This window comes from Crocodylus porosus, unplaced genomic scaffold (genome assembly GCF_001723895.1).
Source record: "Crocodylus porosus isolate Cpor-Errol unplaced genomic scaffold, CroPor_comp1, whole genome shotgun sequence".
Lineage (NCBI taxonomy): Eukaryota > Metazoa > Chordata > Crocodylia > Crocodylidae > Crocodylus > Crocodylus porosus.
Window position 1 is genome coordinate 4,313,952 of NW_017728943.1, and position 23,784 is coordinate 4,337,735.

General features: G+C 43.9%; 1 protein-coding gene across 6 annotated transcripts in view; it reads right to left on the reverse strand.

Moving 5' to 3' along the window:
* TANC2 (tetratricopeptide repeat, ankyrin repeat and coiled-coil containing 2) overlaps positions 1-23,784 on the reverse strand; it is a 654,191-nt gene that overhangs the window by 593,265 nt on the left and 37,142 nt on the right. For all 6 annotated transcript variants that reach the window (XM_019548480.1, XM_019548478.1, XM_019548477.1 and 3 more), the window contains exon 2: positions 845-944. In XM_019548480.1, coding sequence (XP_019404025.1) covers positions 845-911 — 67 coding nt within the window. In that variant the 5' untranslated portion in view covers positions 912-944. The remainder of the gene's footprint in view (positions 1-844; positions 945-23,784) is intronic.

Consider the following 23,784-nt stretch of genomic DNA (forward strand, 5'->3'; position numbering starts at 1 on the left):
TTGAGGCAGGACTACCCTTAGGGCAGGTGGTGGCAACACTGAAAAGGGGGGGATCCAGGGATGGGGGGGAGCTGTGGCCACCCCATAATTTGCCATAGCCCCCACTCCCAGTGCAGCCACTGTTGCCTGCCCCGAGTGCAGCTTGGTCCAGCCCCTCCACCAGGAACAGCCCGGCACCAGCCCTACCACAGCCTACATCAGCAGCCCACCCTCGCCCCACACACAGATCCGGAAGCACACGGCCACCTATACCCTCCCAGAGTGTACGTAGCAGTGGATGCCCTGGCTGAGCAGCACCTGCCCCTCCCCAACACCCCATCCCACCCCAGCTGGGCAGTGCCTGCCCCTGCCCCAGCATCAGCCCCACTCGTTCCCTCACTGTGGGGGCCTCAATCTTCCCCCCACACACCCCTTCTCTCCCCCCACAGTAGACTTACCAGCCAGATGTTGGTCTCTAAACTGCCAGGCCGCACATTGGTAATCAAATCAGTATTGGCCAATATGGCTCATTAAAAATCAGCCATCAGTATCAGCCCAAAAAATCTCTATCCCTGCCGTTTCAGTCCTCTTGTCTTCTATATAGTACTTTTTTCTAAATTTAATTATTCACTCTCTCATATTAAAAGAAGAAAAATCAGTGTTATAATGTTCTATAATGATGTTTTGAATCTAGAAGACCATGTAGGATCAATATCTTTCAATTAAACAAATTCAGTACACAGTTGTCAGTAAGAACAACAAGACTGAAGCTTAATACAACAAAACGTTGAAGGTACTTTTTTTTCTTTAAATCAAATATGTAGGTAATAAGTATTCACATGAGGAGGAGTCAACATTTACTTACCACTGGATCTGTTTTTGCGGTTTGATTTCCCGCCTGTAAGAAGCATCTTGAGACTGTTTCGGAACATGGCTGTCCTGTTCTTCTCTGTGCACCCCAGAAACTAGAGAACAAAACAATGGATGGTGTTTAGCACATGAATACAATCTATAATGTAGCTCTTCTTACTGTTTGACCAAAGAACAAAGTTATTTCACTGGCATTATAAAACAAAAGTCTTTTCATAAACCCTAAAACTATGAATCACTGGTCATAAAAAATAGTATCATATGTTCTACTATACAACATGTCCCAAAGTAAGGCGTACACTTTGTTTTTAGAAAAACAGAATGTAGAAAAAAAGATTTTTTCAGAGTCACGGCCGACTGAGTGCCAGAATAAGCACTCCTAAAAACAGAGTGCCTGGGAAGTGTGGTACTTCTTAGGAACTTCCTAGTGTGGCAGGACATTCCTGCTGCTTGCTGCCTCCCCTAGACTGTCTCCCTGGGATGCCATGATTACCCAACACTGTGTTTCCAAGAGGGCTTATTCGATGTCACACAAACTTAGGTCCCAGGTCCGTGCAAGAGCAGGAGCAAGACTTAGTTCTTTACAGTAAGTAGTTCTTTATAGAAGTTCCTGAAAACAAACTGTTTTTTCTATATCACAAGCCCAGCAGCTCATTTACCGCTTCAGGCATAAGCTAGGATGCTCAGCCACTAACTACAGCCATGAGAGGATTAACACAGAACTCCACCCTTTCAGTTTGCTGAGCCACACAAGTGGCAGCCATTTTGAAAGCTGCATGGCACATGCAGTGTCTCCAGATATACACGGCTTTAGCTCAATACACGCACCCCAGTTTGAAGGAGACTAATTTTTCATGAAAAGATGCAGATCATTGGTGACTGGTGCCTCCTTAGTCAGGAGGGTCATGTGCCCCCCCTCCCCCAATGACTAGGGGGGGGTTCCCCTGCAACCAATCTCACTGCATTTGTTATGATGAGGCTATACGTCATTTCAAATAATTCCCAGTATAACAGGATTTTTTCAACAGCCACTCTTTTTTTTTGTCCAACAATTTAGTTAAATTATTATCTAGTTATGTTTCTATAAGTTGGAAAGACCATAACTCTCAGCCAAATTCATCTCCATTTTATATTACTACTGAGGCCAAACTTGATAGGGACTGTCATCCCTATGGCACTGCTCAGAAAATACATCAGCCTTGTTGCCAATGACCCACAGGCTACTTCTGTCTCTCACTTCTGAGTCAGTTAACTAACACATTTCTATAGGCTGACAGAGTTGCCACTGCAAAAGGAAAAGGGGGGGAACCCCCCCCACACACAAAAAAAACCCAAACAGAAATGGTAAGATGCCTAAGGTCAACAATCAAAGGGACGTGTTTTCCATATATTTTCCTCTACACCTCTTCCAATGCATTACTGACTTCAGAAATATAATGGTCTACAGTGTTGCATTAGAACATCCTTTTATCAAAAGAGACAATTCCATTTAAAAGAAATATATTAAAAGAACACTAAACAGTCAAAGATCAGGAAATACCCAAGTTAAGGATGCATTTGCAAGCATAACTCAGATTCCTTCTGTGAGCAGACATTATTATGAAGTCCTTAATTATATGATCACATCCAGTAACACAACTTCAAACAACGTTTTTCTACAATCTTTTAAGATGTTTCTACTAGGGTGAACGAGTGAATGAAACAAGGTTGCATGTAAGAGACTTAAATGAACTTTTTTCAAGCCCACACAAAGCAGTACTCAGTATTCAAAACACTGAAGATGTACCTCTAAAGTTATTGAAAGACACTGTAGTAAGCTATATTCAATTACTGAGAAACATTATCATGTCATTAAAACCAGCAGCATAAGGCATATACACAATGGCAAAGCGACCCTAATTTAGCATTTCCTAACTTTTCAGCACTTTCCATATAACCTTAAGTTCCTCTGAACCGATTTTGGTCCTTTTAAACAAAGAAATTTGCTGCATTTTTCAGAGTTATTTAAACTTCACAGTGCATTCTTTCTGAGGTCCTGTATAACACCATTAAAACTGAAAGAACTAGCATTTAGGCTTTTTTATCTTTTGTTCTAAATAAATAATATTCCATTTCATAGTAAACTTCAGTAAACAATCACTCATTCTTCAGAGCATCCTATTTGGCAAACAAGTAGAAAAATTTTAACTCACCAGCCTAGCAACGAATCCAGTACTCTTAAATCTGAGTTCCATATAGCTAGTTTCCATAAATGGTTTCCATGTCCTAATTTACTCTACAATAAACAATGTCCTGTATCAGCCCAATATTCCTCTGATTTCAATACTACATCAATATGACTGTTTATTTTTATAAATAGTACTTTAAAAGATGCACACAACAGTCTATGAAACATGACATCGGGTAAAAAGGAATTTACAAACCAAAATCATAAAGAAAAGTCAATAAAAATCAAAGTGATATTACTTTATGGGAATAATACTGCAAACAAATTCATTTAAATGAAAAGAAGTGTTAGTCCAAGATTTTGGTTTATAAACAATATAAAGTAGAGGTGCACCAATCTATCAGTCCATATTGTATCGACACCAATAAAAGGGGAATTGACATTATTGGCAATTAGCCTTTTTTGGCTGATGTGGCCGATAATGTTGCTGATAAATGCCACATGCATGTGCACAGCCATAGTACGCACATGGCCAGGAATACAGCCCAGCAGCTTGGAGAGCAGTGCCTGGCCAGTAAGTCTGTTGAGGGGAAAGGGCATGGGGGGGGGCAGATAGAGGCCCCCTGGTAAGGGAGGGAGTGGGGATGGGACAGGGGCAAACACTGCTTGACTGAGGTGTGGAGGGTAGGAGCAGCTTTGGCCGCTGCGGACACCCCCGGGGAGGTACGGGGGCATATATGCCCTGGATTTGGGTGCGAGACAAGGGCAGGCTGCCTGCTGTGGGCTGGGGCTGAGGGATGTGCCAGCCTCTTCCTGTCAGGGGGGCCTGGGCCAGGGCTGCACTCAGGGCAAGCAGGGTCAGGCAGCAGGAGCAGGAAAGGGAGTCTATGGGTGATGTTCCAACAAATTTTGGGATGGCTATAGCTGGCGCCATAGCCCCCACTCCCAGCGCCACCACCGCCCACCCCACCCAAGCTCAGCCCCCACCCAGCCCCCTGGCCGGGAAGAAGCTGGCACAGCCGCCAACTTCAAAGCTCACCATTGCCCCACACAAAAAAACAGGGGGCACATGCCCCCATACCTGTCCTAGGGTGTGCGCAGTGGCAGGAGCTGCCCCCACTCTCCTGCATGAGCTGCCTGTAGCTCTGTCCCACACCCTACCCCACTCCGCCCCACCCCAGATATGCAGCGCCTGCCCCTGCCCCAATTCCTGCCTCAGCCTCTTCCGTCCCTCGTCAAGGGGGCCTTGATCTACCGCCCCACACACCCCTTCCCTTCCCCATGCCCCTTATGCCCAACAGACTTACCAGCCGGACACTGCTCTCCAAACTACCAGGCTGCATATCAGAGATTGGATTGATATCAGACAATATAGCTGGTTAATTGGCCATCAGTATCAGCCCAGAAAAATCTTTATCGGTGCACACCTAATATAAAGCTTTATCATTATGCATACAGTTAACATAGAGGTCACTAACAGTAACATTTCCTGGCCCATTAATCCAAATCTGAGTTTTCTGCCAGCAAACCAAAGGTGTACAGTTTCTGAAACCACTGACTGCACATTTGCACTATGAGCAAAGGGTATGTTGCATCTCAAATTAGTATTGTTGTTCAACTCCATTTAGCTAAAGCTATTGTGCTATACCCATCTGCTCTGCTAAAGAGAGATATGGAAAAAAAAAAAAGATGGGAAACAGGAAACATTAGCATTCTACTATCAAGACCAGCAGCACCAGATTTTCCTGCAACAGGATTATTTATCAATCTTGACAAATACTGTTTCTCCTTAATCTTTATTAATACCAAAAGAACATTAATTATTTTCTTTTAATTCCTTTCATTTATGAAAGAATTTGCTTGAATACCTGAATTACTCAAATTATTTTATGGCTCTAAAAATACATAATTTCTTTAGTGTGCAGAAGGCTCACTTGGTATACTGCTATTAGTGAGAGTCACATAGTCAGCCTACTCTACTGGCACCTTTCTGGAACACCGATACAGACCTGGACTGAAATTTTATTACCGTTTCTGAGCCCAACTAACAGTTTTCCACCTGCATAGCTGAGGGTTTTACACACTTTACACACCATTTGTAATTCTATAACTATGCTGTATGGATGCGTAAACTTATGCATATATACTTAGAATGTTCAGTAGTCTACATGCAGGCCAGACAGTTACACGACTACATACACATGCCCAATACCTGCATAAGTGCCACAAAATTAACTAACAGGAGCTCAACTCCTGAAAAAGATAACTCTTACATGCTTTAGCCCCAGGTGCTGAGCAGTTAAGGCACTCAAATTAAGGCACCTATACACATGATGGAGCTCTGCTTCTCTATGCGCTAATTAGCACATGTTGGAGCAGAGTCAATTAATCAAGTCTGCTGGAGCATGCTAATTAGCTCACTCCAGCAACCTCTGCATTGCATGTATTCAGCGCTCCCATGTTTCAAAATGGCAGCAGGGGCGCTTTAACTAAAGCTCATCAAATGAGCTTTAGTTAAAGCACCTCACCACTATTTCAAAGTGTGGGATGCAGAATACAAATGACGCTGCAGGTACTTTAATTATGGCAGCTCTCAGAGCTGCTGTAATTAAAACAACACCCCCCCTTCACCCCCACCCTGGAGGACATGTATACATGCCCTTAGAAACCGGAGTTCTAGGCCCAACCCTGCCCAGATAAGGTCTGATCATGGATCTCTCTGACTTCTCATAGCATCGCTCTGCTACTACCACAGGTCAGGCACTAAGCAGGCCTGTATCCAACACTCCTTTTGAAACTGGCTCCCTAGGCAACCAAGAGAAGGAAGTATATGGGCCCAGCTGGGCCCAATGATGCATGGATTGGGAGTTGCATGCCATTAGGCCAGGCAGGAAGCCTCGCATGGAGACGTGAAGTTGAGCACTATCAGGCCAGGCAGGGTCCTGGTGGCCTTCACATGCAGCTTCCTGCTGGAGTCCCATGTGCAAGTACGGAGCCTGCATAGCCTGAAGGCATGCAGCTCCCATCCCATATGCCAGCAGGCTACGCAAGCCTGTTCCGTGTCTCCACATGGGGCTTTCAGCACTCCAGTGGAGAGCTGCACATGGAGGCATGGAGCCCACCAGGCCTGATGGTGCACTGCTCCTGCCTGCAGTGCCATGAGCCCCACATGCTGACAGAGCCAGCCCAGTCTGGTCCAAAGACATGTGCCAGCGGGCTGGGCTGACTCCATGCTAGCATATGCAGACCCTGGGACTCAGCCAAAGGCATGTGCCACTGGGAGCTCTACTTGCTGTGGCCATGAGCACCCTGAGGGCCCGCTCTCACTGAGCTGCTGGCAGCAGGGACTGTGCACCATGGGGGAGAGGGAGAAAATGTGTGGTGGGAGGGGCCATACCCACCCACAACCCCCCCACACACCTTCACAGCACAAACGCCACAGTTCCATACCCACATCCCCCAACATCCATCCACAAACCCCAAACGCACATCCATACCCCCTACAGTTTCATAAATCCCCAGCATGCACAAACCCCACACACCCACCCCCAATAATATGAAGTACCTGCATATATTTCTAAAGAAGGTTCAAAGAGTGTTATACTTAGTTTAGGGCTGTCAATTAAATCATGGTTACTGCATTAATTTGTTATTGCATTAATTTTTTTTTAACATGTTAATTGCTGCTGGTGATGGGGGAAAAAGCAGCCCCTCTCCCCTTGCTGCTGCGTGCTTGCTTGTGTGCTGGGAGAAAAGCAGTCCCTCCTCCCCCCTCACTACTACTCAGCTACTGCCAGCCAGCCAGCCAGGATCCGGGGTGCAGACCCAGCAGCTGGATGCAGGTATGGGGGGGGGGGAAAACAGGGTTTAGATGGACAGATCTTGCGTACATGTGTGTACATCCAAAATATTTATACTTAAAATCAGGATTCTATTATTGCTTTATTGTGTAATTAAAATTGTGACTAAATAACAACTACTTTTTTAATCTCATGATAAATTATGATTAATTTTTTTAATCGTTTGACAGCCCTAATTTAGTTTGTTTTTTTTTAAATGAAAGTAATGACTTTGGAATAATTTTGAATTTGTCTCCGAATAATTTTGAATTTTTCTGCACATAATTCCCTGGGGTGTACTGTACTGTTCTTCATCCAGTGACTTGTAAATGCAGTGACTCAGCTTCAAAAGGAGAACAGGAGAAGGCACTGGAAAATGCCCAACCTGTACAAGGAAGTGATAAAAATGCAGATTCCACCCTGTTTTTAAGTGAGGGGGCCTGAAATTCAGGTCTTTTGCTTCCCAGGAAAGTGCCCTAAATATTCAGCTATTGGGAAGACCATGCCCACCCTTTTCCTCCCCCTGTTTTTCTCCCCCAGAGCTTATACCCACGTTCATATGTACTTAGCTATGAAGCTTCTCAGCCAGTGTATAGCCCACTATGCATGCACAGTATACACGTGCATGCTTGCATATCTATACTGCAGGGGTAATATAACTGCAAACTATGCATTTACAAAGCTGAATAAGTGCCATCAAGGTGCACAAAGAGTAACATTCTATTATTTCCTGACTAAGTGGCCTTTTTGGGTCATCTACAGGACATTTCTGGCAGTTAGGTACTATCAGGAAGCCTCTTGGGCATGTAGATAGCTATGCAGTCATACAGATTAAGCATGCATATTGCAGCTATAGCCAGTACATACACCCCTTGTGGAGATGTAGCAGCTCTAGGAACCTGAAAATGGAGTTGATCAAAACCTGTGACTACTGGACTCAGATATGAAAAAGGGATGTGTGCATACTGCTTCCCTATATTTGTCCCCAAAGCTCAGGGGTTATGGCATTTGCCTGGAAATCTACAGAGCCTAGGATCTAGGCCCCATTCATCTAGAGGGAGTTTGAATTTGCATCTCTTTCATGTTCCAGCACAGCACTTAAACCACAGGTCAACCATCAGTCATTCTACTCGAGAGCACTCCCTTTGAAGCTGGAGAGCTTCTGCCCCAATGGGAACAAGGGCCCTGGCTAGAACCCAAAGCAAGCAGCCACCCTATGAAGCCATACATACTATGGCTTTCTCCTTTCTCCATGGCCCTACACATCTCCTACAGACCTTCTTCTCATGGCTTCTCAGGGAGATAGCTGAAGAGCACTGGAGAACAGCCTGCATAATGCCTGACTGTGGCAGGGTTGTTAGAGAGTTCAGTACTGGAAATGAGAGAGATCCAAGGTCCACCTCCCTCTGGATGAAGCGGGCTTTAGAACCCAAGTCCTCTGGCTTCCCAGTTGAGTGGCCTAGCCACTCAGCTATTTTGGAAGAAAAGATGGGAGTACTCTGTCTCATTTTGTTATCCTTTCTGGGAAGAAACCTTTTTGTTCATACATGCAGGCCTCTGCATTTAGAAACTAACTGTCCCTGTTCCTCTCCCCCTCTCTACTTGAGAGCAAGCCATTCACAGCAAGACTGCCCTACCTCTTGAGGAGGAGGCATGGGTGATCAATGTTCCAATTAAAACATTGGGAATTAAATAAAAAGGTTGAATTAGGAGTATCCTAACTGATACTGTGATGCACAAGTGTATGGGTATGGAACAATATAACTATTGCTCCACAAAATGTATGTGGACCTTATCTAAACGATACAGTAACTAAACAAGAAGGAAGACAGACAGACCCAATTAGGTGTGCAGCTCCTGGATACAGAAGTAGGCCAGTAAAGTCCCACAGTAACAATTGTGGTTTGACTAGGAATATGTTTCAGAAATAGCCTATGATTTGCAAGCAATGGGAAGCAGAAGGGAAACATGCAGTTTGCATCTAGCTACACTGTGACAGAGTAATAGAGGAAGGCTGAGTTCAGACCCCAAATTATGAATATGATCTATAAATCAGTTTCTATAAATAATACCCAGCTGTGGCCAAAGGTGAAGAGTATCTACTATACATACCACCCCAAGGAACAGAGGGCTCTGGTAGGGTTAGTAATGGTCAGCAGCTCAAACTCAGACTAAGTTGGTACTGGCCAGACTATTTTCTTAGTTTTGCCAAAGAAAATTATGTTAATAAATATATTTTGACAGATAATGAACACTAGAAGCCTTGTGATCAAGACGAAGCTTGGGTTCTTCTGAGATTACAAGTGGAAGAGGTAAAGGTTCAGAAAGCAAATACTGCATCCCTTAGGTGCAAATCTGTAAGTCAAGGTGTGGCTAAGAGGCCAAGAGAGACCTCAAAAGCTAAAGCATGTTTGTAAAGATTAAAAAAAACAGTACCACAGCAGAGGTGGCAGTAGAAAGAAGATCCAAATGTGAATAAATAAAAATAGCGGAGATATTTCAGCACTGTTATATGGAAAATCACTACTTTCTATACCTAGGATTTTTAACATCTGTAATATATTTCATTCTACAGAAACAATCACCATGGCAAGCTCAGTGAGTTGAAATGAAATGTATCTGACATTTCCTTGGTAGGATACCTTTGAATACCCCAAAACACTAGTTTCTAAGTTCAAATCAAGCATAATATCATTCAAAACCAAAAGAAAAGAAACATATCAGAGTACACCTATCCAACAGAAATGCTTATATGTACAATTTATTTACTGAGAAATGTTCAAATACAGCATCCTTAACCTCAGTGAATTGTATTTCTAGCTTACTTCCAGGTTGATTTCAAACAAGACAGAATAAGGTCAAGTGAGATGGGCTAGGTCAGAGTAGATAAATAGCTAAATTATATTAAAAACCTAATATAAGACCTTCAAGGCTACCAATCTTTTAAGTACTTAACCACAAAGCTTGGCCACCAATTACTAACTTACATAGAAAAGCTCAAAAAATAAAACGCATCCGTTAGAGAAACTTTAGTGAATTTCACATTTTGTCACCTGATAATAACTGAGTGTTTGCCAATCTTAGCAGAAAAGAAAGAATAACAGTGTAATGGAATTAGGTGTAAGAGACCTTTTCAATAATCTTAAACACATAAAACCAAACCAAACCAAAAGTCCTACACTTCAAAATAAAACTATTCCTGGGTCTGCCAGGAAAGCATTTTGTGCTTTCTATCCAATTAGAAGGTTAGGTCTTAGGGAATTCCATGTGTTCCTTTACATTTTGTACAGTGGTAAGCAAGCTGTTGGTACCTGTTAAAAATAGTAAATTCATTTTTATCAGTTCAGTTGAAGAATGAACTTCAAATCAAAGTGGTCTTTTTTCAAATCCCACAATCAGGTAACAATCTTCCCTCCCCACTCCCTTCCTCTCCATACACAGCAGCATTACATTTAGAAATTACCGCTCCACTGTCATTCTAGAAAATTTTCCCATCTACCCTTTTTTCTTCAGGCTGAAAGCACTTTGGAGTAAGGATTCTCACTTATTCTGTATTTGTACAGTACTCAGCACACTGGGACATAATCCTTAGTTGGCCTAAAGATACCACTGTAATAACAAATAAGTAAAAACAATTTGTTAGGGGTGTACCAATAGAAATGTTTTGGGCCAATACTGATGGCCAATTTTTAACAAGCCATACCAACCAATAGTGATCCGACTGCCATTATGCAGCAGGGCAGCTTAGGGAGCAGCATCCAGCTAGTACGTCTGTTGTAGGGGAAGGGGTGAGGGAAGGGCAATGGGGGGGGGGCAGATCGAGGCCCTCGCAGTGAGAAAGGGAGGGAGGAAGGGAGGGAGTGGGGCAGGGGCTGCACAGCTGGGACAGAGTGAGATGGAGCTGTGAGCAGCTCATCCAGGGGCAGCTCCCACCACTATGCGCACCCTAGAAGGGCATGGGGGGCATGTGCCCCTGGATTTGCACGTGGGGTGAGGGCAGGCTGCCGCAATGGGCTGGGACTGGTGCCAGTGCCGAGCTCTTCCTGGCAGGAGGCTGGGTCAGGCTGCGCTCAGTGTGGGAGGTGGCAGTGCTGGGAGGGAGGCTATGGCAAACTTTGGAGTGGCTAAAACACCCGCCTCATAGCCCTCCACCCAGTGCTGCCACCACCTGTCCTGAGTGCAGCCTGGCTCAGCCCTCTGCCAGGAAGACCTCAGCACCAGTCCCAGCCTATAGCAGCAGCCTGCCCTCACCCCGCAAGCAGATCCAGGGGACACATGCCCCCCATACCCTCCTGGGATGCGCATAGTGGTGGGAGCTGCCTGCCTGGATGAGCCGCAGCTCCGTCCCGTGCCCTGTCCTGGATGCACAGTGCCAGCGCCTGGCCCTGCCCCAGCCCCACTCCCTCCCTCACCACTGAGGCCTTGATCTGCCCCACACCATGTCTCTTCCCTCACAACAGACTTACCAACCAGATGGTGCTCCCTACGCTGCCAGGCTGTACTCCTGACCACCTGTATGCTGCGTTGTGGCTGCATGCATGCGTGGGATATTTATCAGGGACATTATTGGCCACATCAGCCAAAAAAGCTGACTGCTGATAGTGTCAATTTTCCTTCTACCCATACTGATCCAATATGGTACCAATGTATCAGTGCACCTCTACAATATGTGTTTCAGAGAAGTAGTCTTAGAGATCTACCTTTAAAGTTGGCAATGCTTTGAGTACAAAGGCATTGCATAAAAAGCATCAATTATTTTTAAATATACTCTTAAATCTATATTACTAATCTAACACTGGAAACAAGATTAATCAAGGAATTATGGCTGTCACCTTCAGTTAACATCAGTCACAGGTTGGAAGTTTCCATTTCTCTAAGATACATGTTTTTGCAGGTGAAATACACATTAAATAACTGAAGGGATGTCTATAAAAGAAACAAGATGCTCAACTGAGATAAGAGGATCTGACACTGATAAAAATAAATGCCAAAGCTATATATTTCAAAGCTATCAGCAGTATTATATTTTAAAGTAATGAAATATATTACTGATTATACCAAAAACATGCTAACAATAAGGAAAATGGAATCATTGCTAATTGTGAAGAGTTTTCAGCATTTTGCAACTTTATCTTCATATTGCAACATCAAGGAAGAAAAACAATTTGCATGTGTATTTATTGGATGTTTAACAGTTGTTTGACTAAATGGAAAAATTAAAATGGCATGAGGTTGTGCAGTCTCACCACTACAGGCTAAATTGATTTCTCAAATTTGACTACAAAATGAAAATGAAAAATGTAAGATGGCAAGCATTTTGACGTACAATTCATTTGGACACAAACTAACGTCTGGGTTTGATGTCACATGGCATAACATTCTGGTCAGATTTTACAAGATTCTGTCCATGGCAAACAAAAGGAGACAGACGGAGATGGACAGAAACAGAGAGAAACCCTTTTAGATTTAGCTAGACTCTGTGAGAGAGGAAAAAAAAAAAAAATCACTGAGATGGAATCCCACTGCTGCATCTCCTTTGCTAATAATAAACCTGTATTAAATCATTTATAATGTAAATGCAGAAGCACTCAGATTCTGAAAGTTAAATTTTACAGTCTATTGGAGGGAAGGGGCTTCTCACCAATACAAATATTTTATCAAAAACAGCAATAACAAAAACTTTCCATACTTCCATGAACATTTGTTTTGAGCAACAAGGTCCACAATTTGATCATAATGTTCCTCAAACCTGTGTGCTGCTAGGGGGCCAGAGTCAGGCCTGCAAACCTTTAACAAAAGGGAAGTACCCCAATCACCATAATCCCTTCTAGTTGAAACCACTTCCACAATAAGGACAATTTCATCCTGCTTCCCTAAGTTGCAGTTTATGTTAACTGTATTTCCATGAAGCGGGACACAATTTTTATTACTACAGAATACTGAGATAAGGCTGTCTAATGAAACAAACCCAAATCAACTCCCATCTCTGTTTTGGATGATCTTTTATCTCTGGGATAGGTCAGATATGTGAGCCTTCTCGCTTGAAGAGAAAGTCTTAGGAAAGTATTCCTAATCATTGTGATGAGATTCTTAAATTTGTTACAAAGGGATTTTCACATTACTGCTCCTCCAGCAAAAAAAGAATATTGATTTTTAATTGTAGGCAGCCAAAATTAGATAAATGGTATATCTTCTATCTTCCTTTGGAGATTACAGTATGTAAAAAACACTCCGCTGAGAAACTGCATTGATTAATTATTGTATGATCTATATGAAGAATCTGGATAAACAGAAATAGTATGGAATCAGAGAACAGAACCTACTCCCACATAAGTGCCCTAACTTTTAAACATCCAATATAAGCTGCCCCATGCTTGTTCTCCCTTTGTCCCATTATTATATTCTTGACTACACAGCAGCTCAGCTTCAGCAGAACGGATGGAGGGGTTTGTACCCAGCCTATTTTTATATCATGGTGATTAGGTCTTTCCTTAAAGGCAAAATGTGCATTTGAGTCCCACTGAGGCTAAAAAGGGTCTAAAACCTGGGCCACCCATTTTGGATGAGTGCTATAACTTCTACACTAATAACAAGGTAGGCAACCCCAACACAACTGCCACCTCCTCCCATATTTTGAGTGAAAGTATTTACGGACATTATTTCACAATAAAGTTAATGTGTTAGCGTGTGTTAAATATACTCAGAGCATTCCTAATATAGCAGTCCCTTAGATGTTAGACAGAGTGCTGCCCATAAACAGAAACCTAAATTTATGGGCTAAGAAAACACTGCAATCCAAAATGTAGGTATCGAAGAATGCAGAAATTTAATTTATTTGACCACATATTGCGTGTCACTTTTTGCATATCAGGGACCTAAATTTCATCTTAATCCTAATTTAGGTGACTAATTTACCAATCTGGACCTGATCCTAAATCTTTATGTACCGGTTACTTTTAAACAGCCTACTATTAAGGCCTTTCCTATTAGGGAGAGAACTACCAATTTAGCTTTTAGAGGACCAATAACATGAATACCAATCCAGTCACATGGAATGTCTACATATCTTTCTAATTATTTATACCATTCAGAACACTGGAGTGTTTGAGTAGCCAATACAAGAGCCAGGTATTTATATAGCCCTCATCACCATAAAGTTTGAGAACCCCGAAACTACAAGTGGTTTTTATTCTCACAACACTGCCTGAAGTAAGGAAGTCAAAAAGGACAAAGGTTTGCCAGAGCCTACTAAGTCACTGAAAGAAAGGCATGTCTGTTTCTGTAGCCAGCAGTATGCAAGTGATGTAGCTGGCATCACACCTGCCCATCTTTGATTCCCCAGCCTGAATGACAGGATAGGCAATGATTGCTGAGTTGGCTGGGGCTGCTCCAATGGTGAGAGGTCGTCTTCAAGGTTCTACCACCATATGCAGAAAGGCAGGGAGGGCACAATGGGTAGGCTGCAAGTTCCCCCCACAAAACCTGAATCTACCCCATGCCCCCGCGCCAAGATGCATCAAATGAGCCATTCCAGCCTGACGCAGGCAGTGGTGGCTCAGCTCTGGCTTCAGCCCCAAGCTCAGCACCAATGCCAGAGCTGAGCTGCTGCCTACCTGCCCCAGGTCAGTACTCAAAATCCAAGACAAGGGTTGGTTTGGTTTTTTTTAAACCCATGCTGATTGAGGGAAATACCTTGTCTTGGATTCAAGTAAATATGGTATTATCATAATCTATTCTGACCTCCTACATAACACAAACCACAGAAGAATTCCTGCAGCGGCCCATAACTTCTGGTTGAACTAAAGCATAGAAATCATAGAAATCACAGAAATGAAGGGACTTCGAAAAATCATCTAGTCCAACCCCCCGTGCTCTGGGCAGGAATACTGCTGAGATCAAATGATTCCAGCAGGGTGTCTGTCCAGTCTCCTCTTGAAGACTTCCAAGGCTGGGGACTACCCTACCTCCCTGGGAAGTCTACTCCAGATTCTGGTCACCCTTACCATAAAAAAGTTCTTCCTTACACCCAACCTGAAACCATCCTCTAACAGTTTATAGCCATTGCTCCTTGTCCTCCCTTGGGGCGCCCTTAGCGAACAGTTTTTTTCCCTGGCTCTGACACTCACCCTTACATACTTATAGACAGCCACCAAGTCCCCCCTCAGTCTTCTCTTCCCCAGGTTGAACAGTCCCAGATCCCTTTGTCTTTCTTCATAAGGTTTGTCCTCCAGGCCCTTAATCATTCCTGCGGCCCTTCCCTGGATCCTTTCAACGTTCTCCACACCTTTTTTGAAGTACAGCACCCAGAACTGGACACAGTACTCCAGCTGGGGTCTCATCAATGCACAAATGGGCACAAATGACATGTCCAGGAACAACCCTGGGTGGGTCATGAGTGACTACCAGGTTCTGGGGACTGGTTTCCTTTTCAGTCCTCCCAGTCAGGGGTCAGGGCCCCTGAAGGGACAGCTGTATTGACGAGGTCAACTGGAGGCTCAGGAGATGGTGCCACAGTGAAGGCTTCAGATTTTATGTCCCGGGATAGAGGCTTGTTGGGAAGACATGGTGTTCACTTCACACCAAACGGGAAAGAAACTATTCTCTTCCAGGATGGCTGACTTGCTGGAGAGGGCTTTTAAATTAGGTGCATCAGGTGATGAGAGTACAGATGAGAATGCAAGCCAGGGGACAGCCAAGCAGGAAGGACATAGAGAGGACAGTCAGGGAAGTGTTGAGAGCCTGAAACAATACTGGGGCTGTGGGGAACTGGGGATTACCAATGGGGGGACTTAAGTGTCTATACACAAACAGTAGGAGTATGGGGAATAAGCAAGAGGAACTGTCACTCCTGCTAGCAAATAGGGAATATGTCAGAATAATGGAGACCTGGTAGGACACCATGCATGACTGGGCTGTATGCACAGACAGCTACAGGCTGCACAGAAGGGACTGGGTAGGGAAGAAGGGAGGAGGAGTAGCTCTCTATGTAAAGGAGCAGTATGCCTCTCAAATTGGTTTGAGAGAAAGATGACTTGAAACCCTGCGAGTCAAGATACAGGGGGGATGAGGAGAAGGGGACTTGATTGTAGGCATCTACTACAGACCATGACACCAGGAGGAGGAGGTGGAGCTGGAATTTTCCAGAGAACTGATGGAAGCTACACTTTCAAGGACATGGTTTTTATGGGTGACCTCAATACCCTGACAACTACTGGGAGGAGCACTCAGCCAGATCTGACCGGTTACATAGGTTTTGACTTAAATAGAACTTTATTTAGTACAGGAGGTGAATGGGCTGACCCGGGGAAAGGCTTTGTTGGATTTCATTCTAGCCAAAAGGGATGACCCTAGGTGGGAGAGCTGAGAATTAAGGGTAATCCAGGAGCTCACGATCGTTAAATAATAGAATTCATTATACCTCGTAGGCCAGAGAAGTCAGCCAGTAGGGCAGGGGTGCTTGACTTCAGGAAGGCTGACTTCAATGAGCTTAGAAAACAGTGGGAGAGACCCTGTGGGAAGAGGGACTGGAAGGGAAGTGAGTTCAGGAAGAGTGGTCATTCCTCAAAGGAACGATCCTCAGAGCACGGAAAAGTTCCATTCCTGTATGCAGGGAAGGTGGTAAAGAGGCCAGGAAGCTCTCTTGGCTTACCAGGAGTTGAAGAGTGCTTAAAAAATAGAAAGCAGGCTAATGGACACTGGAAACAAGGGGTAGTCACCAAGGAGGAATACACAAATATAGCCAGTATTTGTAGGGAGAGGATTAGGAAGGCAAGGGCAGAGACCAAAGTCAGGTTGGCGACCGAAATCAAGAATAACAAGAAGTCCATCTTTAGGTATATAGAGAGCAGGAGAAAGACCAAGAGTAATGTGGGGCCCTTGCAAAATGAGATGGTACAGCTGATAGCAGACAGTCAGGAGAAAGCTGAACTCTTTAAGGAATACTTCCTGCATACAAATGGTGGTTGCCTGCCTGGTCGGACACTGGAGAGATAGCAGGGAGTGGCAATTGCTCACCAATGGTCCATGTCATACTGGTAAGGGAACATTTAAAGCGGCTGAATGCCTTCAAGTCAGCAGGACTGGATGGACTACACCGAGTGCTGAGGGAATTGACTCGAGTCATTGCAGGATCCTTGGCAAAGGTATTTAAAGATTCCTAGTGCTTAGGAGAGGTCCCAGAAGACTGGCCTATGCGGTGGCAATCTTTAAGAAGGGGAGGAGGGAGGATCTGGGAAACTATAAGCTGATCAGTTTGACCTCAATACTGGGTAAAATTTTCAAAAAAAGCTATCAAGGTGTCCATTTGTGAGAGACTGGCGGAAGGCATGATGCTGAAGGATAACCAACATGGTTTCATTGTGGGCAGGTTCTCTCTGACCAACTTCATCTGCTTATGATCAAGTAATGAACTGCTTAGATGAGGAAGATGTGGTTGATGTCATATACTTGAATTTTAAGTATATATTTTAGAAAGAAATTTAGTCTTTAAATAAAAATGAAGCAACAGAAAATTTATCACATCACTTAAATTATTCGGGTGGCTAATGAACTCCTTTGTTAAAAGCATGTGCCTTATTTATTTCTCATCTTTAGTTCATCTAGTTTCAGCTTCCAGCAAATCAGATCTTATTACACCTTCATCTTCTGTAAAACACCTGGCTTCACAGTATGTGATAAATAAGCGTGGCAGCATTCAATTTTTACTTTTTAATAATTTCAATGGCTAAAATTTATGTTTATGTTAAGCATTTATTTTGATTTTTATCCATTTAAATTTTCAGGACTGTGTGAAATTAGGGGTGTGCAAACACATGCACGTGCGCACACACACACTTCCTCCTCCAGCCCAGCATGTAGCAAGCACTGTCAACCCACCACCCAACCCTCATGCACAGTGCTGCCAAGCTCACCACCTGCTTTCCTTTGTCCTGCAGTGGCCATTGCCTCCACCTCCCCTGGCTCCCCAGCAAGGAAATCTCCAGCTGCTGCAGCAGCATCTGCCCTTTGCAGCCAGTGGCTCAGAGCCCACCATCCACCTGAGTTTGCAACCGAGGGCCCAGCTGGCTAGAACCCTGCAGGCACTGAGCGGGGAGGCAGGGGCAGAGGCAGACACATGCATACATGCACACAGTGCCCAGCCCACTCCCCACCACCTCTCACACCCCCCCTCCAGCTGTAGCCTTCTGGGACACTGCGGCAACAGCCTATTCTTACAACACTTTTCTATAGATTTTGATTATTAACAATGGAAATATCTTTTGGTCCATCTGTGAGTGAGAGATGAAATCACCATTTATCAATAAGAATTGAATCCTGCCAAGCCTAGTAATAAACTAAAAAACCACGATGAAGTGACCCCTTAGCAGTCTCTTTAATAAGCTAGAGAAATAAAAGAGAAGCCCAATCTCCTTACAGTTGAGGCTTTTCAGACCCGAAGTCAATTTTTGCTTCTTTTGTCCTTCAAGTTTTTTAACATCCTTTTGGAACTTAACACCAAAACTGGATATAGTATTCTAGTAAATGTTTCATCATCTCTATACTTAGATATAATTCCACCTTCTCATTTGGTGTTCCTTTATCTATATATCTAAGAATCATTTTATCATCTGTTGTAGCTGCATAGTGAGAACTCATTTTTAATAAATTCTCCACCATAACCATTAAATCCTGTTCAGAACCACAACTCTGCAGGATACAATCCCTATCATACAAGCAGGATCCACCTTCTTTGATTCTAAATACATTGCTTTTGGCTATACTAAAACAGATGCCTTATTCAAATAAACCCAGTCTTACCCACAAATCCAGATCACTCTGAAGAATTCACATGCCATTGTCATTATTTATCACTCCATAAATGTGTGCCAAACCTTACCAACAATTATTTCTACAAGTGCACCAATATATTGGTCCATAAAGTATTGACACCAATGAAAGGAAAATTGACATCATCAAAAAAATCAACTTCTTTTGGCTGGTGTAGTGGATATCATCAATAAATGCTGCGTGCATGTGCACAGCCGCAGCATGCACACAGCCAGGAATGCAGCCCGGTAGCTTGGAAACCAGCACCCAGCTGGTAAGTCTGGGGGGGGGGGGGGGTGGTAGGGGCAGATCAAGCCCCCAGAGTGAGGGAAGAAGTGGGGCTGAGGCAAGGGCAGGTGCTACCCAGGTGGGGAAGGGCAGGGCACAGGGTGAAGCCACAAGCAGCTCATCCGGGGGGTTAGTGGGGGCGGGCAGCTGCTGCTGCTGCTGTGCGCTCCCCCAAGGGAAGCATGTGCCCTGCGGATTTGTATGCAGAGTGAGGGGGGGGCTGCCCACCGCAGGCTCAGGGCCAGGGGCTGCACTGGCCACCTACTGGTGGCGGGGGGCTGGGGCCAGGGCTGCACTCAGGGTGGGCATGGGCAGGCGGGCAGCAGCAGCACTGGGAGGGAGAGCTACAGCCACCCCAGAATTTGCTGTAGCTCCCCTCCCCCGTACTTCCTCCACCAGTGACCCCACCGCCCACCCTGCTCCTGCCCAGCCCCCTTGCCAGGAAGAGGCCAGCACAGTCCCTGGTCTCAAGCCTACAGCCCACCTTCTCCCTGTGAACAAATCTGGGGGGCACATGCCCCCCATGCCTCCCCCAGGAGTGTATGCAGTGGACCTGCCCCCCCAACCCTCACTGCACCCCCAAATGAGCCACCTGTGGCTCCATCCTGCAACCCGCCCAGGCAACGCCTGCCATTGCCCCAGCCCTATGCCATCCCTCACCGTGGAGGCTTCAATCTATGCCGGCCCACCCCAAGACTTACTGGCTGGACTCTGGTCTCAAAGCCGCCTGGCTGCATATCAGCGGATATTGACCTGACAGCTGATATGATGCTCAATAATTGTCCATCGGTATCAGCCAAAAAAATCTTTATCAGTGCACCCCTAATTATTTCATATTAATCTGCTTCTGAAATCATCTGGATGGCTGCTAATTAATTAAGCACCAGAATGAAAAAAATGCCTTGAAGATTGTTCCTGGCTTGGTTGCTGGTGCTGGTTCATGTTGCCACATTAGAAATACACTTCTGTAAGAAAAGTTTTATAATGTACCTATCTAACCAAGACGTGGAGAATGAACCAGTGAATTATATTTATGAAAACTCTATTTTAAGAGTGTTATGAACTTCAGAAACAGAAGTTTTGGGCCCTTGGCTACAATGCTTACTGAAATACAGAGAAATAAGAATTTCTGTGGAAGACAAATACTGCTGCATTGAGTATAAAGAATACTGCAGTAGCAGACACAAAAATGTCTTAATTTGTACTCATCAGAAGTCTGCAGGCTAGGAGAAAAGCTTCAGAAAAGAGATCAACCCAAAGAGAAACAAAAATTTGCACTCAGCCTGAATTAATGTAAATGTTGCTCCCTGGCATAATTTCCAATATAGTTATGATACACTGTGATAATTTTAAAAAAGGGCAATTAAGATGTGCCAAAGGAGGAGCTATTAAGAGAAGATAACACATGGTCTCTGTTTGGTTAGATAGACTTATCTGCCAATAAGTAAGTTATCTGATCATGGTGACAATGCAAATACAAGACAAGCACTGAAGAGTTCAATTAAAACTGAATGTAGTGACATCATGAGCATACTGGTAATCTCAGTAAAATAAAAGCTCCTTCATTCAAGTTAAAAAACCACAAAGGCTAATTAATTTCAAAACAACATTGCCTGCCTATCTATTTCCTACCAAACCAGGCAAAGACTGCATTTTTATTTGCTTGCATGTTAGATAGGAATATTAAACATCACATTAAGAGAAGTAGACCTTTTTTTTTTTTTTTTTTAAACCTACTGTTTTTCAATACAGATATCCTAGGCCCACTCTATTATATAAGAAAAACAAGATCAACTGAACGTTTTAGAAGTAGTTTGGGGGAAAAGTGATGCCAAGCTCTTGCCCCTTTGTTCACAATAACGTCTTGTATTTAAATCCACTCTAAATTCTTCAGTTATACCATGGCATCCAGAATAAATGCATTGGCAACAATGTTACTTTAAGGATTTTTTTTTTTTGGCTTTGCTTTGTTCTTAGATCCATCTGAATATATGAATCGAGAACTTCCACCAGCGTATAGTTTTATTGAATTTAATGAGCTGCAGTAGTGAAAGCCATTCTACATTATTTTAAATTGAGGAAAATGAACAAAGTCATTTAAGAGAAGCAAAGGATAGCAATATAGTATATTGTACTTTATCACCTATCAGTCATTTTGTGTATTTCATTTATTTGTATACCTTCCTGTAGGACAAAAATAACTTTGCTTTCTATTCAGTTGGGTTTTGCCTAGTTTTCCACACACCAACTTTTAACACATGTCAGTTCATATAAATCAAAAAAAAAGAAGGAAAAAACAAAAGCCAAGAATGAATTAATCTAAGACTGCAAAGATCAAGCCAAGTGCAGAGAAATTTCTGCTCACAACAGACAGTCTATCATAACATCGCCCCTTGTTATCCACCAACACTAGGGAACAGAAAAAAAGCCCAGCAGTACCTGGGGATGTGGATAAAAACTTAGTAAGGGGAAGCAACAGCAAAAGCTTTAGCAACGCTCTAACCCAAAATATTGATATACTAATGCAGTAAGTGTAGGAAACAAACAGGAATAATCAGAGGTTCTAGTACAATCACAGAACTGTGATGCAATTGGGATTATAGAGACATAGCAGGATTCTGGAGACATGGCTGGAATACAGTCATAGATGGGCATAGCTCTCTCAGGAAGGACAGGCAGGGGAAAAACGGTGAAGGTATTGTCCTAAATATAAAGGAGATGTACATGTGTTTTGAGATGCAGTGTGAAGTAGAAGGGAAGCTTATTGAAAACCTCTAGGTAAAGGTTGGTGGAGAGTAACAGAGAGCATGGCACTACCAACCACCAAACCAGGAGGTTGCGGTAGACAAGCCTTCTTTACTAATCACAAAATCACAGGACTTCGTTCTAATATGGGAGTTTTACTATCAGGATATCTGCTGAGAGGGAAAGACAGCAGTGCGTAAACAGTACAGCAACTTCCAGGAGCGTATTAGGGATTTATTTATTTATTTTTTAAATACAAATGGTAGAGAAGCCAATTAGAGAGAAACTCTTCCTGACATAGTGCTTAAAAACAGGGAGGAATTTGTTGAGAATGTGAAGATAGGAGGTAACTTGTATAACAGTGACCATGAAATGATAGAGCTCAAGAACCTCAGGGGAGGAAGGAGAGCAGCAGAATAAGGGCACTGGACTTCAGAAAAGCAGACATTAACAAACTCAGGAAACTGATGGGGCAGGAGCCCTTGGGAGGCAAGTTTAAGGGGAAAAGAAATCCAGGAGAGCTGGCTGTACTTCGAGGAGGCCCTTCTAAGAGCACAGGAGCAAGCTATCCCAATGCAATGTAAAACAGGAAGTGTAACAGGAGGCCAGGCTAAACAGCAATCTCTTCAATGAGCTGAAAGTCAAAAAGAATCTGATAAAACAGTGGGGCTCAACATTCTGGCCTCACAGGCCAGATAAATTAACTAGTCCATGGGGTGCGTTGGGTTGGCACTGGATTTACAACTCTGGTACTTTGTTCCGGGTGGACCTAAACCCTCAGACCAGCCACAACCTGTCCATTCAATAACAGGCAAATTTTACTGATACACAGCGATAGCAGAAAAGACTAATGTAAACAATTCTGTATCTATCAGTTCTAGAGCTGCAAAGAATCAAGGTACGTCTGAACAGTTCACAAGTTTCACCCTGAGGTTCTCTCTTGAATGTCAGATGTCAGCAGCCTGGAGGTTGGAGGCCAAGGCCTCTCCCCCACCCCCTCCAAAAGCGGGGTGGGCAAGGCGGGCTGGTGGTGTGCCCTTTGTCCATAGTGGCCTCAGGTTCTCCTCTCGGGGACCCTTTGCTGCTCTGAAATCCTCTCTTTTGTATTCTTTTCCCCTCCTGATGACTCTTCATTTCTGGCCATCACTGATTGGTCTCTCTGTGGTCATCATGTTGCCCACGTCCTGTCCTGTCAGCATATTCCTTTGTTTTACAAGGCCATCGTATGCACACATCCTAATTTGGGCTTTACCCGTTCTCCTCCAAATTTGATCTGTTCCCAAAACTGGAAATGTCAAGGGCTCTGCAGTTGGGCACTGTGACCTCATGCCACCTTATCTCCTGTTATGGGACAGGGTAGTATATGGTTTCCATTTCCCAACCTGTGCATCTGCTCACTGCTTGTATGTCAGACACAGCAGGCCTTAAGGAAATTTTCAGAACGAGGATTTTAGAAATCAATTAACCCTTTCTGTTGCCTTGGATCATTATTCCAGTACATATTTATTTTACCTATAAACCATTTCCCAAATGCAAACCTCTAAATACCATTTTCTAGCCATCACATTACACCCTGTAACCACCCCTGCATCAGGTCTTGGGTCCCTTACAGAATATGGAAGGCAGTCTAGTTACAGATGATACAGAAAAAGCTGAAGTATTTATTTATTTACTCCAGTCTTTGTAAATAGGAGCAGCTACCCGATGATGAGCACAGTCAGCAGCAAAGATGGGGAAAGTGGCAAACAAGCTAGCACAATGGCAGAAGTGGTTAGGGATTACTACATGGGTGGGCAAAATATGATCTGCAGGCTGGGTCTGTTCCATCAATTGATTTTCTCCAACATGCAAGTAGGCAGTGACTCCTGCCCCAGCCTCTACTGGCACCATGGGGGATGCTGGGTGGAAGCAGGTTTGCCCACTTGTGATGAACTACCAGGCCCAGCAACAGCCAGCGAGCCCAGACCAATGGTCAAAAGGGAGAAACAGGTAAGTGATGGGGGACGGGGCATTGCTGAGACTAGGGGGTCAGTGGGCACAACCGTTGGAGGCCTCAAATGCCTCTACACGAATGCTCGACGTATGGGGAAG